At 30.4% G+C, this 19665-nt stretch overlaps 2 protein-coding genes across 2 annotated transcripts; both read right to left on the bottom strand.

Moving 5' to 3' along the window:
* Nucleotides 1-2956: 2956 nt before the first annotated feature.
* LOC123213506 (dynein light chain 1, cytoplasmic-like) lies at nucleotides 2957-4928 on the bottom strand. The gene is made up of 2 exons (XM_044632958.1): nucleotides 4519-4928; nucleotides 2957-3336 (listed from the first exon to the last, which is right to left on the bottom strand). Exons 1-2 carry the CDS (start codon nucleotides 4744-4746, stop codon nucleotides 3181-3183), a joined length of 384 nt encoding a protein of 127 aa, XP_044488893.1. The 5' UTR covers nucleotides 4747-4928; the 3' UTR covers nucleotides 2957-3180.
* A 6225-nt stretch (nucleotides 4929-11153) lies between these two features.
* On the bottom strand, nucleotides 11154-14401 carry LOC123214738 (protein PLANT CADMIUM RESISTANCE 11-like). Its single transcript, XM_044634703.1, has 4 exons — nucleotides 14104-14401; nucleotides 13936-14007; nucleotides 11779-11991; nucleotides 11154-11622 (listed from the first exon to the last, which is right to left on the bottom strand). Exons 1-4 carry the CDS (start codon nucleotides 14285-14287, stop codon nucleotides 11495-11497), a joined length of 597 nt encoding a protein of 198 aa, XP_044490638.1. The 5' UTR covers nucleotides 14288-14401; the 3' UTR covers nucleotides 11154-11494.
* Between the last annotated feature and the right edge of the window lie 5264 nt (nucleotides 14402-19665).

Here is a 19665-nt window from a genome sequence, read left to right as displayed (position 1 = left end):
GATACACAAAATTAAATTTTCAATACACGATACAATTAGGGCTAGACTCGAGCTGAGCCAGCTCGAGCTCGGCTCAGTCGAGCCCGAAACGAGCTGGGCTTGGCCGAGCTTGAGCTGGCTCGTTAGATTTTTTTAAAAATTTTTTTATATAAAACGACGTCGTTTTGACCAATATATATTAAAAACAATATCGTTTTAATAACAAAAAATAAGTCGAGCCAAACTCAAGCCAGAAACGAGAATCGAGCTCGAGCCGCCCATATATGAACCAAGTCGAGCTCGAGCTGGCTGCGAGCCAAGTTCAATTCGGTTCGAATCCAACTCTAGATACAATATGTGATTCGATTACTATGATATAAACACATAAAATTATCAAATCTTGCATTTACATATTTAAAATATTGACAAATATTATATATACTTATAATAAATACTAATTTAGTTACTAATGATCGTTTATGATTAAATGTTATCTTTATTTTAATTTTTTTTTTGTAAACACAATATATATTAACAAACAAATGCAATTACAAAAAACCACGACAGCACCCTAAACTCGTCCTTTCAAAAGGAAAGCTGATTAAAACCCTACCAAAGTTCTTATAACGATAAAATTCAATAGGAGGTATAACCTAAGCCCATTTTCTACACAACAATAGGTGCAATTAGGAGTGGATACGAGCTGAGCCAAGCCCAAACATTGTTTAGCTCGTTTTTGGCTCGTTTTTAATCAGCTTGGTTTTCGGCTCGCTTCGGGCTCGCCGAGCTCGTCAAAACTTATGTTCATGTTCGGCTCACTTTATAATTTAAGTGTTCGTGCTTGGCTCGCACCTAACTCGTGCTCGTCTCTAATTGCTCGGGTTCGCTCGACTCTAATAGCTCGGGTTCGCTCGGCTTGGGTTTGGGCTCGTCAACAGTTAAAATACATATAAATTTCTTATAGGAGCAAATATTTTCAAGTGAAACAGAAAAATAGAAAGGATTAGACAGCCATAGAAGCAATTTCATAATAAATACATTTTTGTAATTTCACATACATAGATGGGGTTAAGTTTCAGTATGCTCATTACAACCACTAATCAATACACAGACCAACTCCTACCTCAACTGCTGACTTTTCTCTGCGATCTCCTTTTTCAGCTTGACCAAGTTGCTGCTCTCCAACTACAATACATATATCTCCATTTATATATGGCAGCAAAAGAGATCGGAATGTAAATTTGAACACAAAAGCTTGAAAAAATAAAATTTAATATTAGAATGACTGTAATATTTTCGGCGGCTGATCAGCAGAGAAGAAAGGTGGAAAACCTTGTTAGCGGCTGAACAACAGAGAAGAAAGGTGGAATGGAAAACCTTGTCGGCGTATTTTAGTTTCGACTAATATTTTCGACAGAGAAAAATGAGGAACAGCAGAAAAAATATTAGGTTTGTTGCTTTAGTTTCTTTAATTGCTTCCAATTTCCAAACGACAGCGTTTTTTATTTTAAGAGAAGCCAGCAAAGCAAAGCAAACTTTTTATATAGCTGTTGCAAAATACAAAGTCAAGGCAGAAGAAGCCATATATAATACCGCCAGCCTCCAGCCAACAATATTAATAACGAGCTCAACTCGGCTTGCCGAGCCAGCCGAGCCGAGCATTCCTTTGTTCGGGTTTGGGCTCACGTTCGTTTCTTGATTTTTGCTTCGGCTCATATTCGTGTTCGCTTATAACAGGCTCGTTTCGGGATCGTTCGAGCTAAGCTCATTTTGAGCCCAAAAAAGCTCGTCTCGAATCCAGCCCTAAGTGCAATCCCACTTAGAAACCACAAAAAGATACAAGGATTACTAGTGATTAGAATCCATTTTGTGTAACACTCGAGTTCTAATATTAATGCATAGATGAAGCCAGCAGAAGACATTCACAAAATAAGACCTGGTAGTCCAGTTATTACTGCACCCATCAGATTATGCCAGCCGGAAAAGGAAACTGAAATCTGGAGTTGGCCAAGACTGAAATTCTGGAAATCTGGAAGCCTGCACTGGTTTTCCAGAGTTTCTGCAGATGCAGAAACTCTGGAAAAAACTGGAGGAATGGGCAAGACCTGCCCTGTTGCATAGTCCTTGCTCTCGTATGCAGTTCCAGATTGCAGATTCGGAAGTCTCACAGGAGCCAGCATCAAGCAGTACACATACATCTCCCGGCTGATCATTCTTGCCAAACAGATAGTTGTCCACGGATACTGACCTTGTAACATTCAAGAAAGCCGATAAAATTTTTCTTTATTTTTAATTTAAAACTACTTAATACTCAAATTGGTGCTCTTACACATAGTTTATAATAATTTTTTATTTTTTTATTTTAGATTTATAAATAATTGATAAATATATAAATTAGTACCGTTGACAATAATTTTTTTTAAATTAAGAAATTAAAATATAATTTTGAGGTTGAGCTCAAACTGAAATCTTATTAGTTTGGTAACTCTAGCTCAATATACATGTCATGAAACTGAGTACTTTGTTTGACTTGATTTGTCATTATATAATTAGATTATAACATATCATCTGAATATTCAATTAAATACTCGAAACTGACTATCCAAAACAATGTTCAAAGTTTTAAGACAACCAGTTTTTTTATTCACAAACTATAAACACATATTTGAATGTTACCATAATTGTTTGCCAATTTATCTTAAATTTGTCATTTTTTTTCTCTAACCATATTTTTATGATAGAAATATTCACTATTTTCATTTTCAAACAATATTTTTAGAAAATGTTACTGATCGTAATTTTATATTTTGAAAAAATACAAAACTATGTATACCTATTTTAAATACACATATTGATACACATTTGATTTGTATTGATCGAGTGATTTTAAATTAAAAATAAAATAACATTCAATTATATGCTAACACATATAAATGTGTATTCAAAATAAAGATGTATAACGTTACCCTATTCAAAATACAAAATCAAACTTCTTATATAATACTATCGTACAGCCCGTTCATATCAATCAGAAGAATTTAGCAGTCGTATTATGCAGTTTAAGAAAGTTCAATAAGCCAGGGACGAAAATTCTACAAAAGCAGACACAAATGCTTATGAATTCTGCATTTACTTTGACATACATAAATAATAAACATTCATCGAAAGCCTGTAAAAACTGGGGTTTGTTTGTATAATCCGTCAATGGTCTAAAGGCTCAAGTGCAGTTTTGAAAAGGAGAATATAAATCTTGTCAATTGAAAAGTACAAGAAGCCTCCGAGTGAATGTGTAACGTAGGAACCAAAGCTTTTTCCCACAATGCAGTGCCAAGCTGGACCATCTGAAGAATCAAATTCCTGAAATCAAGATCAGACACAATCTTATCATCAATTGCTCATAGCGAGAAATATAAGATGTTTGCAGTAAGCTATAGCACACCAGAGGAAAATTTTCTGATATTGGTATCGGAATCAATGTTTTCGGACCCGAATCAGGGCATCGACCCAGTTAACAGGTTGATTGATGGTATATATTCGAGCAAGAGAGAGCCAGGACTAAATATTTTCTTTGTTGGGAAGGAGCAGAAAGCCTTCTCTCTGTCTTGCTTTACTATTGGGTGGTGTAGGATTGTCTGGCCAAATGGCACCCAGGATAAATAGGATAAATTAGTAAAATTTGTTTGTACAAGTAGTATTACTCTTTTACAATTTTTAGTTCGAGTAGATTTCTGGATATTTCTCTTGCACCTTGTAATCATCTCCCAGTTTTAGTAAAATTTCACCATCTACTGCACATAGTTTTTTCCAATTTGGGTTTTCCACGTAAAATCTTGCTTTCTTGTGTTGCATAACAGCTTATGAGCAAGAATGCAATGTAAAAGAGACATTTATGCCATGTTCCGATATAACAAAAAACTGGCCCAATACTCAACAGCTTCTACAGTGAAATCTAAGTGAAAGAAAAAGGATTGCAGTAGAGCCACAAAAAACAAAAGAAAAGGAACAGTTTTTCATCTAAATGCATAAACAATCAACAGAACAGCCTGTATAAAGAAATAATGTCTACTCTGTCAACTTTCAAAGTCAAAGACAACAATTAGAATTTCCAAAAACTACAAAACAGAGATCAAATTTCAAGAAAAAACAGAAAACAGAAACCTTCCCAGTTAAGTACTATAACACAATGAAAAGATTACACTGTAATACACTAAAAATCAAGCTTCGGTATAATTTCTTTGAAACAAAGAAAATTAAAAATTAAAAACACAACCCAGTTAGATACATGAACATAATTCCAGTAACAGCACAAGCTAAGAGAAATAATCAGATCAAAAGTATAAATTAATCAACACCCATTACTCTCTATTATAAACCGGAAAAGAAAAAACAGAACAAATTATAGCCCACAAACATAAAAAAAACAATAATTTTAATCAATAATTATGCAAATTAGCTTCATGCCCTTTAATATAAACACTGAAATGAGCAATTCAAACATTAAAAAAGAGTCAATCTTGAACCAGAAATTTGTTTCTTTACCTTCTTGAGAGCAAGAGCAAGGCGTTTACTGTCCAGCTTTTGAGGCATGGCGTCAAGATGGTCACGTGCGCATTTGAAGGCTTTGTTTTGTAGAGGAAGGGGCATATCAGAGGCTCTAACATGAACATTAAACCGATCGTTTTGATCCTTTTGCTCTTTGGCTTTCTTCTTCTGAATTAAACTGTTCAAGAACTTGCTTCTTCTCTCCAGCTCCTGTGCAGCCTCCATTTTTTTCAACAGTAACTTTATCTTTCCTCTCTCATCACCAAAATGCTTTATAAAATGCAACCCTTGTGCTGTTGACACTGTTCAATCATCTAAATCATAGCTAGTATAATGCGTGTCCGAGAAAAAGGCCTGAGAGAAGACGAAAAAGAGTAAAGAGAATGCGTAACAGAGCAAAAAGGGCCGGTCAAGAAAGAAATATTAACAAAGGTGTCCAATGTAATGTAAATGTTTAATAAATTATAATAAAATCTATGCAGTCCCTTAACTTTTGAAATGTAATTGTAGACCCCTTGAATTGCGAAAATATAGAATATTACGAAGGTTTTCCATCACTTAGACCATGAGTAGGGTAATATTACATGCATTAATAATGGATATAAACGCTGATATATTATCATAGATTTAGTTTTATTTTATCTTTAATTCAAAATTATTTAAACATATAATAATATATCAATATTTATATTTATATTTGTATTAATTGATAGTATATAAAATATTATTATTTCAAAATTACTCGTTTCTCTCCTTAAGGTTTCCTTTAGTTTTGTCATGTAAAATTAATTTTCGATTGATTGATTACAGATGTATCTACTCTAGATTCAGTGACGGACTTAGAAATAAAATTAAGAGAGGTCAATATTAAATAAAAGTAAAATATATTAGAGTCAATAAAAAAATAAAGAAATTTAAAAGAGTTAATGTAAAATTTTAAAAATTAGTAACTGGAAAATATTCAAAATTTAAGGGAGTCAATGAAATTTTGTATGTATCAAATTAAATTTTGGCCAAACGACTATTTCCCACCCAAGGTATGCTGTAATGACAAGTTTCCCCCCTTTAACTATGGAAATACCAAACACCCACCCATGGCCAGTTAAATTTAACAGAACCCTAACGCCTGAAAATTTTATCTCCTTTTGCCCCCCTAAAGTTTGAAAAAAAAAATTTCCCCCCAGCCTAAGTTTAAGAAAATGGCAGTTTCACCCTAGGGTTTGGTTTTGAAATCTCCGACGACCTCTCCGGCTCCGTTGCCGACGGCTTCTCCCTCCCGAAGAATCCTCTCCTTCCGGTGATCGGTTTCCTCCCATTTGGAGGTCCGATCGTCGCCGGAAAAGCGGTGGGAGACGAAGAATTCGTCTTCGTCTGGGAAGACGAAGAACTTCGTCTTCCCCGACGAAGTTCTTCGTCTCCCACCGCTTTTCCGGCGACGATCGGGCCTCCAAATGGGAGGAAACCGATCACCGGAAGGAGAGGATTCTTCGGGAGGGAGAAGCCGTCGGCAACGGAGCCGGAGAGGTCGCCGGAGATTTCAAAACCAAACCCTAGGGTGAAACTGCCATTTTCTTAAACTTAGGCTGGGGGAAATTTTTGTTTTCAAACTTTAGGGGGGCAAAAGGAAATTATATTTTAGTTTATTTTTTAATATTATAGAGAAAATGACAATTTTACCCTTAACCCCGTTACTTTTAACTGGCCATGGGTGGGTGTTTGGTATTTCCATAGTTAAAGGGGGGAAACTTGTCATTACAGCATACCTTGGGTGGGAAATAGTCGTTTGGCCTTAATTTAATTTAAATCGATCCCTATTTAAAGTTTTTTTTATTATAAAAATTCTTAAGAATATAAATCAAGTGTAGGTTTTTTGTTTTTGTTTTTGTTCTTTTGTCTTTTTTTTTTTTTTTCTGGAGTTGGTTCTTATTTAATTAAGTTTCATGGAGACTTATAAGGGGCAATTTGATCTTATTAAATGGGGTAAAAGTATCGCTTCAAAAAAACTTATAGGATTCAAACGTAAATTTGGAAATCTGAGGGGCTATAGAGAATTTACTCCAATAAAACAATAATAATATTGGTTTACTTTAAAGAGGTTTTTACTTTTTACCGTATCGACAACCGGGTGAGTGCTGGCGTAGAGGCGACAAAATTAGGACAACTTTGCCGGCCATAATCGACCGGGAATCCGGAAATTCTTGGGCCTACCTCAAATGGGTGTAATTACAATTTTGCCACTGTCGTTTGGCTATCCTTTATTTTTTTTTTATAAATAGTAAATTTTGGTTATTTCTTTCTACAAAAGTTGAGAATTTTATAAATTGATCAGTGCTTCAAAATTCAGACCAGCTTATGCCCAATTTGATCTGGTTCATGGTTAAACTTATTTTAAGTATCGGATTGAATTGATTTAGAGTTGAATTAAATAAAAATGTTAAATTGTGATTCAACTGTCAAGTTAAACTGATTTGACCGTCATATTTACTTTGCATAACTAAAACTCATTTGAAAATTTTAATTATATTATACTAATATCATTAATTTGATTGATCAAATCTTTCATCTTTGTTTGAGAATATAATATTTCGTTTTTTCAAAGGAAGCATCTTAGTTTTCAACTTGGGATGACCAATTAGAGAGAGAGAGGGAGAGATGGGAAGAGAAAACATCGAGAGAGAGACTGTCAGAAATGTTATTTTTTAAAATTTCACTTAAAATAAATTATTAGTTTTTAAGGTTTAGAAAGAAAATATGATAAAATTTTAGTTTATTTTTAATATTATTAGTAAACTAATAATTTTATCTTTAAATTTAATAGACTTCATAATCTGTAAATAAATATTTAAAATTTTGAAATATAATAAATAAAAACTAAAAAAAAAAAAAATTTGTGTGGGAATAAGTCTTTGGCCTTTTGGAAAAAATTACATATCAAATCTATGGTTTCTGGTTGAACACTTTTTTAGACTCAAACTCTAATGTATGCTTAATTTGATAAAAGAGCTTGTTAATTGCTTTAAATACTAAATTATTTGACTATTCGACCTAATCTATTTTGCCCATTAAAACACTATTTTTTATCTCCAACTCTAAGGATCATGTTAATTATTTAAAAGGCTGTGTTATAAATATAATAGAATTTGTCGATTTTTTTTCCTTCGACAATTTTTTTGAATAATATTTCTTTTTTTAATATTATTATTCAATACTCTTAACAATCCCAACCAAGTTTTTTTAATAGTTAAAAAGTACTTATTTCAACCTAAAAATTAGTGCTTCATCAAGTTTTCACTTATTAAAAATTCAAACGTTCATCTATATATTAATTTTTAAAATAAGTATTAAAGGTAAAATTGATATTTAATAAAAATATTTTTAAAAAACTAAAAATTCAATTATATTTTTTGTCTAGATTTAAAAAACTAACAATTTACCCTTAACCCCCCACTCAATATTTGAAAATTCATCATTTCCCTATTAGGGTTTTGATAACAACTCTCCAACAATAATCTCTTATTTGGTTGTTGGTGTTTTCTCTCTCTTTTGACCGTCTCCATCTTCAACAAGGAGAGACTAGAAGTAAGAGAAAAAGTGAGAGGAAGAGAAAATACTAATGATTGGAGAAGAAATCATGGTCGGAGAATTGCTATTGAAACCCTAAAGTAAAATAGTGATTTCTCAAACCTTGGAGGAGAGAAATTGTTGTTTTTTAAATTTAGAAGAAAAATGATATTAAATTTTAAATTTTTTTTTTTAAAATTTGTTAAATAACAATTTTACCTCTAATACTATTCTCCAAAATTAATAGATAGATATATATTTGAGTTTTACAAAATTAACAAATGTGAACTTGAAAAAATATTAATCTATGGATTAAAAATAAGCCCTTTGGCCTTTTTTAACCAACCGTTTTTGAGTAAATCTAATCCCTAGCTGTCTCTCAACTCAGATTGATTCAAATTCTATCCACTTCTGCGTTGAATTCCATCAAAGACAAACGAGATAGGGCCGCAGGGGCATAGGCGTGCCCACTCTTTGGGGCTGCCGGAAATTGCGGGCAAAGAGAAAGAAGCGGGGGCCCATAAATTCATTAATTTCCTTCTATTCTATTTGGTCAAACAACGTGGTCAACTTTTTTAGCTTGAAATCTAAACATAATAATTAAATATCTATCATTAATCATAATCATATTCTAAACAACCTAACAGCCATAATAAAATATAGGGAAATCAATGAAAAAATAACAATTTTTTCAAAGTTAAAAGAGATTAACTTAAATTTTAAAAGAGGTTAAATAAATATTTAAGAGTTAATTTTGAAATTTTTACAGAGTAAAAAAGGCCAGTTGAACCCTTTGATTTTATCTGAATCTACCTTTGGTTATCTTAAAGAAGTATAAGCAACATCATGATCTATTTATGCACAAAAAATCTAAATATCACATCAATGAATTTAATTGAAATGTTAAAAACTAACCCCTCGCCATTGATTTAGATGTTGAGTAGCAATAAATTCCTTTTTGTATATCCGATTCTTTTCAATTCGGTAGTTCTGTTAATGATAAGGTAAGAAAATTTCGTAAGTGTGAGGACTAGGGACCTTCACATGTATGACTTTTCTATGTGCATCATTTTCATTGAAAGATGCAAATGGAGGAACGAAAGAGGGCCATAAACTAGTCTTCGGTTGTTGAATTAATTATCTTTGAGCAATTACAAATTGAAAAAAAAAAATTTACATTATTTTAATTAATATAGCCTAAATGTTGTAAATGATATTCAATAAAAATAAATATCAATTGTTGTCACTTTCATAAACATAACACACAAATGAAAAAAATAATTTGGTGGGTTGGTTGCCATGTAAAAACACGTAGCTCAACCCCCATGAAGGACTTACAAAGACATAATTTAGGAGGTCTTAGACGTGTCACGAACCTAACCATATTTGCAAATTGGGTTGGCCTGTATTCCTGCCAATTGACATATTTTGACATGACACAATCCATTACTATATTTAGAGCGAAATGTTTATCTAAGGATGAGCGGCGGAGGCCACTTTAAAACTCAATATTTTCAGATTTTTCAATAAAAATATTATCTTTTTTTTTTTTATAATTAGGAATCCCACCTATATTTGTTGGAAAGATAAATTCGAGACACAATGACTTAATCTACAACCACTGTATCAAATAAGTCAAAATTTCACAAATATAATAAATGTTTGAACCCAGACTTTCACTTTAAAAGTTATAATACTTCACCAGTTTTACTAACTCTTGAGATCAAATATTATCAATATTTATCCTTTAAAACTTATGTCTTTTGACCCCCTAAATCAATTCCTACGGTAACTTCAGACTTTATACTTTCATCCTCCCCAGTTGTGCACTTGTGTGTAAAAAGATTCAAGAGCTATAAAGATCAGAAGATTTATGGAGTTTGATGTGGAAAGATCCGACTGACTTTGATGGGCTTTTGTTTTACTTTTTTTTTTGGGTGGGTTTCCTATAAACTTCTTTTTAACTTTAACAAATTATTGTGTTTATATATCTCAATAATTTTCAAGTATTATTGAAATCAACATTCCATTAATTTAGTATAATCTTCATGAATTGCATTAGAATGAACCAGAAGCATTTGAACTAAATCTGTATTATATATAACCTGTCTTGATGAGAAAAATTGTACACCAACGGTAAGTACTTAGACTTAAATCAACCAGCACAATAAGATGATAATAGTGATTGGGATTAGCAGAATAATTATGTCCACTATATGAGAAAATGAATGGAAGTAATGATAGCGAGTGTGTGACTCTATGAGAGGTGTCAAATGAGTGGTGTGACTCTATGAGAGGTGTCAAATGAGTGGTCTGATCTGTTATCGTAGCATCTTGGTCAGACCTACGGGTCTTCTAATCTATTATTGTAGAATCCTGATGAAACTTATAGGTCTTCTAATAAGTTATTGGAGGGTCCGACTCTATGTATATAAGATTGGGTCTTACACCTTATATTTTTCATAAGCTAGTCTTGTCTGTAAAACCGACAACTATATGGGCCTTAGACTCGACTCATGAGCCCAATAGATTTGACGAAGCCTAACCCACCACCACCTTTATCTATGACCGACTAATGAAATCAAGTGTTTTTTTTTAACGTGTTCAAAAGCTCTCTTTTGCAGTTATATTATTTACATCCATGTGAATTGTGATAGACCATATGATTACAAGAGAATTCCCACTCACCCACATCTTCCTCTCCTCCCCCCCCCCCCCCCCAACATTTGTTTAATAATTTATATTTATAAGATAAAAAGGTAGAATTACATGTAAATACAATATTGAAGTGTTCCTAATACATCAACAAATTTAGAGATTTCATTCCTATTTTAACTATACATACATGATATAAAATAAGAAAATAATCTTGTAGTTATTAAAAAGTTAAATTATTAAATTATGTTTTGCTTATTGTCTCTGGGTAGAGAGACTTTTATTCGTATTTTGAACATAATGAATTGATAGATGATATATTTGATCACTAATCGAATAGTTTGACACTAGCGAGTGATTAGTCACATTTCAAGAATTGTTCCATGACAAAAGGAGAGTTTTACTGTATAATAAACTACATAAAAATTATTTTATTATTATATATGTTTTAAAATTTGAAATGTGCACACAAATAATTATTATTCATGTCATGTTACACTTCTCTATTTTTTCATCCGATAGTACTATACTACTAGATATCATAATCAATTTGCCCTAATAATTTACCGTAAAATTATATATATTTATTTTAAGTACATAAATAAATACATATTTAATATATGTCACCATATATTAAATATATATTTATTTATATATATCAAATAAATATATATAGTATTACTGTCTAATTTACTGCAAGCAACAACTTTATATCATAAAAGTGTTTGGAAAACTAAAAAACCTTATAATTTCCACCTTAATAATGGGATGAGCTCATGGTTTCATCATCTTCCATTACTGGTTCCAGTGCAGTCATGGGAGTCATTGGAACAACTGGGGTCATAGCCACACTTCCAGTCTCTTTATCCAGATTTCCATGCCACCCTACATATTTTTTAATATACTTTTACTGGTTAGCCCAATTTTGAGTAGACAAAAGAGTATTTAGATGGTGTATCATATAATAACATACTATTTAAATATTTAATATTTTAATGGAACGATAGAGAGAGGTTAATTGGAAGAGACAGGTATACGTACCAGCAATCATATCGAAGCCACGATTTCGGAGCTCGCGATGCTCTTGGCAAAGGGCACAATACATGCAGCAACAATGAACCAGACAATCGCAGCAAGGCTTCTTGTGCAACATGTATTGCTTCCTCATTTTTGATCGATAGAAGCAAGTGAAGCAGCAGGGAGAACAGGTTACGCAGCAGATTAATGTGCAGAGTGCCCCCGTTACACCACAAGCTACAAATTTATCAACCAACAAATTTAAAAGATTATTGCTATTACTCCAAACCCAGCAAGGTATCTGATCATACCGATAATAGTTGATCAAAAGACTAATAAAATTATGTATACAAATAATGAATATAAATTTATTCACAAATAATGACATGTCATTAAATGATTGGATAATTTTGAATTAGAGATAAAACAATATCTAATTGTATAATAATATATTATCATTTTTGTATAAGTTTGTATTCATTATTTATACACGTTGTGTTACTCTAAAAAGACTATGTTTGAATTCGTTTAGTTTGAATTCAAGTCATCATAGCACCTTCCATGGCAAATATTTATTCATGAAGGAATGATAACACGCCCACATACAAAAAGCCATCATAGCAAACAATACCCTCGTCTTGCCATGGAAGGTGCAAAATAACATAAGCTATAATGGCAAATAGACATACACTACCTCCTGAAAAACATGTAAATTCATTAAAAAGATCAATTTATATATCATTCTCTTCCATGAAAGAATCAGACTCCAAAATTTATCAAACTTAGAAGAAGGCCTCAACTCTTTTACATATAAATAAAACCTGAAAAAGAACATGTAAAACATATATAAAAGAAGTCAAAAAGGAAGACTTTATGTGAGGTATGTAGTTTAAGTCATCCTCCTCTTCCATCTATAACTAAAAGAGTAAAGGAGAATTCATCCTATCCATTTGATGGTTATCTATGGACTCGTATTGGTCATCCCAAGAAACAAATTGTATACAACCAATTGTATTCTAGAAGAAAGTGAAGTGATAAAATGGATTTATCACTTAAAGCATACGATATCATAACAACTTCATCTTGTATAATCTAAAAGTTATAGTGATATCTTCATGCGGTAGAATATTCTCGACGTTTTTAAAGTCCTCTTCACACTCCAAGAATCTATTCGTTTTAACAAACAACCACCAAGAATCTATAGAAATCCTATTTATACAGTTCGAATAAAATTCGTTTAGTTTGAATTCAAGTCAAATGCAAATAGGAAGATTCGGCTTGTTTTTTAAACCAACCCAAACTCAAGCTAGGGTTGTTCAATTTGAATTTATAACCCAAACCCAAACTCAAATTGATAGCTCGGATTCATGGTTTGAAACCTCGACTTTGTGACTCATTGATGAAATAACACGTTGTCCCAAATAATATATAAAACGATATCATTTTATAAATGAGATACGAATTCAAACTATAAATTTGAATCATAAATTTAAATTAAACTCGAATTGAATCAAATTATTTTTTATTTGAGCTGATTTGAAGTTATCTTAAATTTTTGATTTAACGAATTTAAGTCAAACTCAAATCAAATTATTTTTTATTCAAACCAAACTCGAGTGAGGGGGTGTTTAAACTCAATTAAGTTAGCATCCACAGTCATAAACAGCTAAGCTATCATTCAATCATTAATCATTTTCATTAAACTAGAAAACAAAATATTTAGACATTTTTTGATATTTTATTGGAATATTACGATATGATTTCATCAATATTATTTTATTTCTTTTTTCAAAACAACCTCAACATGATTTTATCTTTAAGGCGTTTTGTAAGAGTTGTTCTGTTAGAATCTCTGATAAAATAATAATTTTTTGCCCTTTACCCATCGCAATCCACCATTATACCTATTTATATTTATTCTTCATTCTATCATATTTTTTTATTTAATATTTTATTGTATAGGTTTTTCAAATTTATCTAAAAAAACTAATAATTAAAGTTTGAAAATTAATTAATTATTGTAAAAATTCTAAAAATCAACTTTAATCTCATATATAATAATTAATTATAAGCAACAAAGTCACTGAAAACACTCCACACCTGAGAGGAGTTTCATAGATCCCAAAAACAAATCCAAATAAATAAATAAATAAATAATAATAATAATAATAATCCACTTACAAGATGATCCTTTATCTACAATTTCTGCAATCTGTCCGAAGGTCATACAAGGGCACCAGCAAGTCAAGCAGCCTGTGAAATAACACAAACAACCACAAACTTTTCAAAATTGATAATTCCATACGCAGACGGCGGAAACCAAGAGACGCCTCTAACCATTTCACTTACAGTTTCGCCAGTCAGAGAAGCAGTCACAGAGCCCAGAGGACCAACCAACCTTGTTCTTCGGCTGCTGGTTCAGCGAGCTCATCGGAATACCAGTTGTCGTCATCTGAGAAAGGGGCGTCGCCGCCAAAGAATTTGACACGGCGGAGAACCTGTTGTGTATATCATCCTTAGTCGCCGAAAACATGGCTATAAATTCTGCAACAAATTTTCGTTTATCAGAATAGTCTTAGCCCCAGAAAGAGAGAGGATTTGAGAGCAACTCAGGAAGAAGATAACGAGATTAAAAGGAACGTAGGAGAGAATATATATTAGTTTTCAATACTTTAGCAAGTCAAAGGCTTGCCATACATGACTGGCTTTCTACGTGTGGACCTGCTTGCTTAAAACTCATGACGTAATTAGAGACAACGCCTGCATGTAGGGTCCGTTTACTCAAGTATTTGATGTTGAAAAGAAAATCAACATTGCTTTTTTTTTTTTTCAATAACCGAAAATCCGTCTGTATTTGTTAGATTAAAAAATATGAGGTACAGTAATTAGACTCATAAATATTATATTAAATAAATCAAAATTTTATAAATATGATAAAAATTTAAACTCAGACTAATAAATTTCGAGGGAACTAACTCAATAATTTACGTTGAGGTCTCTTACTTTAATACAAATATATAAAAATATATTAGTACGTGCATTTAAGTTTATTTATAAGTGTATACCTTGAACCTGAATCTCTTTATTCCAAATTTCAAAATTCCACACTTTAGCCGGCTGTTCCACATAAGAATATTGGAAGATTTTATTACACAAGTAAATAATAATTATAATTTTAGTTCAATAAAATTAAATAATTAAATAATCCGATGACAATTTATAGATGAGTTTAAACGATTAACAAAGATAGAATTAATACACTTAAAAATTATAATTGAATTATATAATATTAATATAAACCCTACGGTTTATTGAGTCTTTAACAAGGTTTAAACTCTATTATATATAGACAAGATTTGCACTCTGAAACCCTACTTACTCAAATGTAAGTAATTTCAATTTTATAAATTCAAATTATATAATATTTCAAATATTTTATATCCCATTTTAAAATTAAGATTTGATTGATTTTATTTAATTTATACCGGATAAACATTACAAAGAAGTCAATGAACTTGAAATTTCCTTTGTGGTTCCCATTAATAGTCCTCCTTTCCAGGAAACTTAATAGAATAAAACTTTTAACCACTCCCACTCGTTATTTAATTGGAAATTTAAGGATAGATAATTAGAAGTTCCAACACTTGATTTTGATGTGTGCGTTCAATCACAGAGAAAATTTAGAATACTTTCGTGGCAATATATTAATTATTTCACAATTTAATGAGTTTATGTAGGCATGGTTTTAAAAATCAGATTAGATTAATTGGTTTGACTGATTGAATAATCAATTATTAGTTAAATCGATTTTGATTCACTTGAAAATCGTTTTTATAATTAAACCAGATTGAATCAGATTAAATTGTTTAACCCATCCGATTGAACTGGATATAAAATCAGATTTGACTCAATTAATATAAAAAATTAACTTTTTCATAAATTTATTGTGAAAATTTTATCCAAGCCCTTATTCATGACATTTTAATATATATATATATATATATATATATATATATATATATCAAATTAAGTTTATTTTAATATTAAATAAGTCAAATTATATAATTAATTATAAATTATATAATTTTTTAAAAATATTATTTTTAAATAACTAATTAATTTAAATATTGATCAATCAATCTAATTATCAGTTGAATTAAATTATTTCTTTTATCAGATCAATATTCAATTTGATTCTTAAAAACATTGATTGCATGTCATTGGTACTTTCAAACCTAACATTCAAACTCTTCGATTAGATCAAATATAAAATTGAGTGTGATTCGATTAACATAAAAAAAAAAATTTCATAAATTTTTTATGAAAATTTAACCCAGGACCTTAGTTATGACAATTTAATATATATTTTAATATTAAATAAGTTAAATTATATAAAAATTTATTAAATATTATTATTTTTAAATAATTAATTAATCTAAATACTAATAAATTGATTTAATCATTAATTAAATCAGATTATCTCTTTTACCGAATTGACATCCGATTTAAATAATACGGCTATAGTATTATATCCTATTATTATGCTAGTTTTTTATTTAATTCACATGTCAGAAAGTAATTAAATAATATATGAATCGTGGAGCTTCCCAGGAGACTAAATTCTTGTGGAAGCGCCGTTCCATCGGTGTAAGACGAGTAGGGTCATGCCAAGAAACACGTGATTTAGTTTGACTTTGACTTGACATAGGGCTCTCCCATTCTGTAAATATATTTTAATAAAATTATAAATAAATATTTAATATATATTATTATATAATTAATTAATTTTTTAAGACCCTTGATTTAAAAAATTGTGATTATTATCATGTGAAATATAATCATTATTGTGGAAATGATCATGTACCTTGAAACCAAATGAAGGGTAAGATCTTTGCAAGTCAATGGCCATCAGACTTGACCAGAATCAATAGAACAACACCGAAGGGACCAGCATAGAGTGGGAGCTACCCGGCGTTTGAGTTTAAATTAACTCAAGTTCAAATTGTAAAGAAAAGTTTAAATTTGAATTTGACAGTCTTTTTTTAAATTAGTACGAGTTTAGTTTAATTTTAAAAGAGTTAAATTTGAATTTTACTCAAATTTGATTATAGTAGTAATCTGAGCTATAATTTGATACTGTAATTGAGTTGAAATCGATCAAAATAATGTTATTTTAAAATCGATTCGAATAAAATATTTTCAAACTTGTGAATTTAGTGAGAACATATATAATATAAAATTTTTAGACTCAAACTTGCCTAAATCAATTTCGTTTCAAGGTTGTTCGAATCAAATTGATGAATGAGCTCAAACTAGTTCGATTTGAATCTACTATTACAATAGAATCCATATGAAATTGCACCATTATCAATTGATATTCTCTCTTAATTCAATATTTTAAGTGCATAATTAAGTTAGAATATTTGAAATTATAGATCAACTAATGATTAATTCAAATAACTTGTATAAGGACGATTATACATAAAATAAATCGAGTTTAAACTTATTTGAGTTGGTAAATAATATTATCGAAAAATCGTTGTTTAAAATGAATAATATTATCAAAAATTAAACAATGTTATCGGCAACTTTAGTTTTAAATTAATTCGTTCGAATTGAACTATGAATTTAATCCCATCCCACTCAAACCGGATCAACCCCTTGCCAGCATACCAAGGGCCTTCATGTTCATGAAGTCTTGAAGATCAGACGGCTAAATATGGGAACCATGAATAGAAGGTGGTTGAATAAAAAAAAAAAATTGTCATGCAAAGACAAACCCTAATGATTTCAAACTTCAAAATAACATGCATGGCAATGCATATATTTATTATCAATACATCTCTGTGGACTCTGGCAAATTTAATTATATAAAATAAATTTTTTTATAAATTTTCTATCTTTTCATGCTTTCTTCCATAACTGGGACTGATGGAGCCAGCCCCAGTTATGATTTGTATATTCACATATATTTATTATCTTTTCATATATATATATATATATATATATATATATATATATATGTGTGTGTGTGTATTCACACAATAGTAGAGGTCCTAGAGGATATGATCAAAACTCAGTCTGGTCATATCCCAATACATAATTTGTCCAGTGGACTCATCTTAAGTTGGTCAAGCAATCAAACTGTGGCCATGAATAGTATGAGGGAATCAATCAACATCCTCACCATAACCGAAATTTCCACGAATTAAGTATCTTAAGTCTCCAAGTTTTCAGAATTTCAATACTGTCCAAAGCATGGTTTGAATTTTCGGCCTGGCATTCCAGTTGCTGATGTCTCTTCAATTCATCAACAAGTACAGGATCCTGGCTTTCTGCAGAATACAAAAATCTTTTGAAGAATTCCCAGAACTAGAAGCAATCTCCAATGAAACAAAAAGGTAAATGAAACTAGAGTACATCCTCACACTGGTGAATACAGTAATACGTACATAAATATAATAATACACTGAAAGCGCATGATAGTCAAATCACATATTGTATTATGTATTGAGTATTGTATCGTATGATACAGTTTTTAAATAATAAAATAATAAAAAAATATAATTAACACGTTATTAATTTAATAAATATCATAAACGCCTTTAAAATTTTAAAATTTCTCATATACACCTCTATTATATTATAATTTTTCTAAAAGGTGTATTGATTCGTATTGTAGGATATGTATTATATCATATTATACGTTTATTATATCATATTAATACGATACAACTCATGACATATATTATTTTACACATGTATCATATCGTAGGATGTTAATAACTATGTATTAGATTACACCACTTTGGTTTTCTTATTTTGGTATGAAAAATTTCTGGAAGTGGGATTTTTTTCAGAGTTTCCAATACAGGCTTCATGCATGTGCTGTTATGATTTAGAACTACGTATTTGTGCCGATTTCTATTTCAGTCTTGATTTAGTTTCTGGTTTCAAATCCTGTATCATATATCTCCTCATCTACATCTTCATTATCTACAGTAACTGAAATTCTCAAACCGAAATTTCTACAGATTTATCATCTGAAGTGTCTGGAATTTTCAGAATTGTTTGAATTTTCGGTCTGACATTTGTGTTGATGATCTTCCTCCAATTTCTCAGTAGTATCATATCCAGTGTTTGTTCCAACTGATCAACACGTACAGGACCTGTGATTCTCCCCCATGAAAGAAGTAATTAACTGACTATCATATTGTTCTAAAATTAATAACAGTAAGATCAAACAATCTATATATATATATATATAATCACTAGGTCTATATATTTATATGATTCATAAAAAAATAGACACAATGTGAAATGAATGAAAGTCATGACTTATTAAAAAGAGAAAGTCATGCGTTAGAAATTGTTGCATGACTTTTAATTATTGACTGTTGAAAATAAATAATGGAGAAATTGTTCATACAATAAATTACATTTTCCCATATGACAAAGTTTTTAACTTTTTGCCCTTTCAATGCTAATCTTACAAATATCCACCAAGACTATATTACCTTTTCTCATTTTGAACTTTTAAGTAAAATAATGTACAAAATATCTCTTGACTAGTATAAATAGAAACCAACATGTTTTTAGTAGCTAAAAACGAGAATTAAAATAGATAGATCAGATCTAACCATCTTCATGGTCGGACAAAGATAAATTATTATTGTCTAACTTGAAATCATTTTTTTATCGAACAAAGACGATTCATTGTCTTTGTTCTACAAAAATATAACAACAATCATTGTCGTCTGATAAGTGAAAAAATTAATAAAAGTAAGTTGTCAGTTAGAAAAAAAAAATTAATTTTTTAAGAAAAACAATAATATAAAATTTTAGTTTTTAAATTTTTTTTATTACACAACTGTTTTGCCGTTCAACCAAAGAAAGGTTAGTCTTTTTATT

The sequence above is a fragment of the Mangifera indica genome, chromosome 4 (assembly GCF_011075055.1).
Source record: "Mangifera indica cultivar Alphonso chromosome 4, CATAS_Mindica_2.1, whole genome shotgun sequence".
Classification (NCBI taxonomy): domain Eukaryota; kingdom Viridiplantae; phylum Streptophyta; class Magnoliopsida; order Sapindales; family Anacardiaceae; genus Mangifera; species Mangifera indica.
The sequence above is the reverse complement of the archived record's forward strand: the minus strand, read 5'-3'. Positions and strand labels throughout refer to the sequence as shown.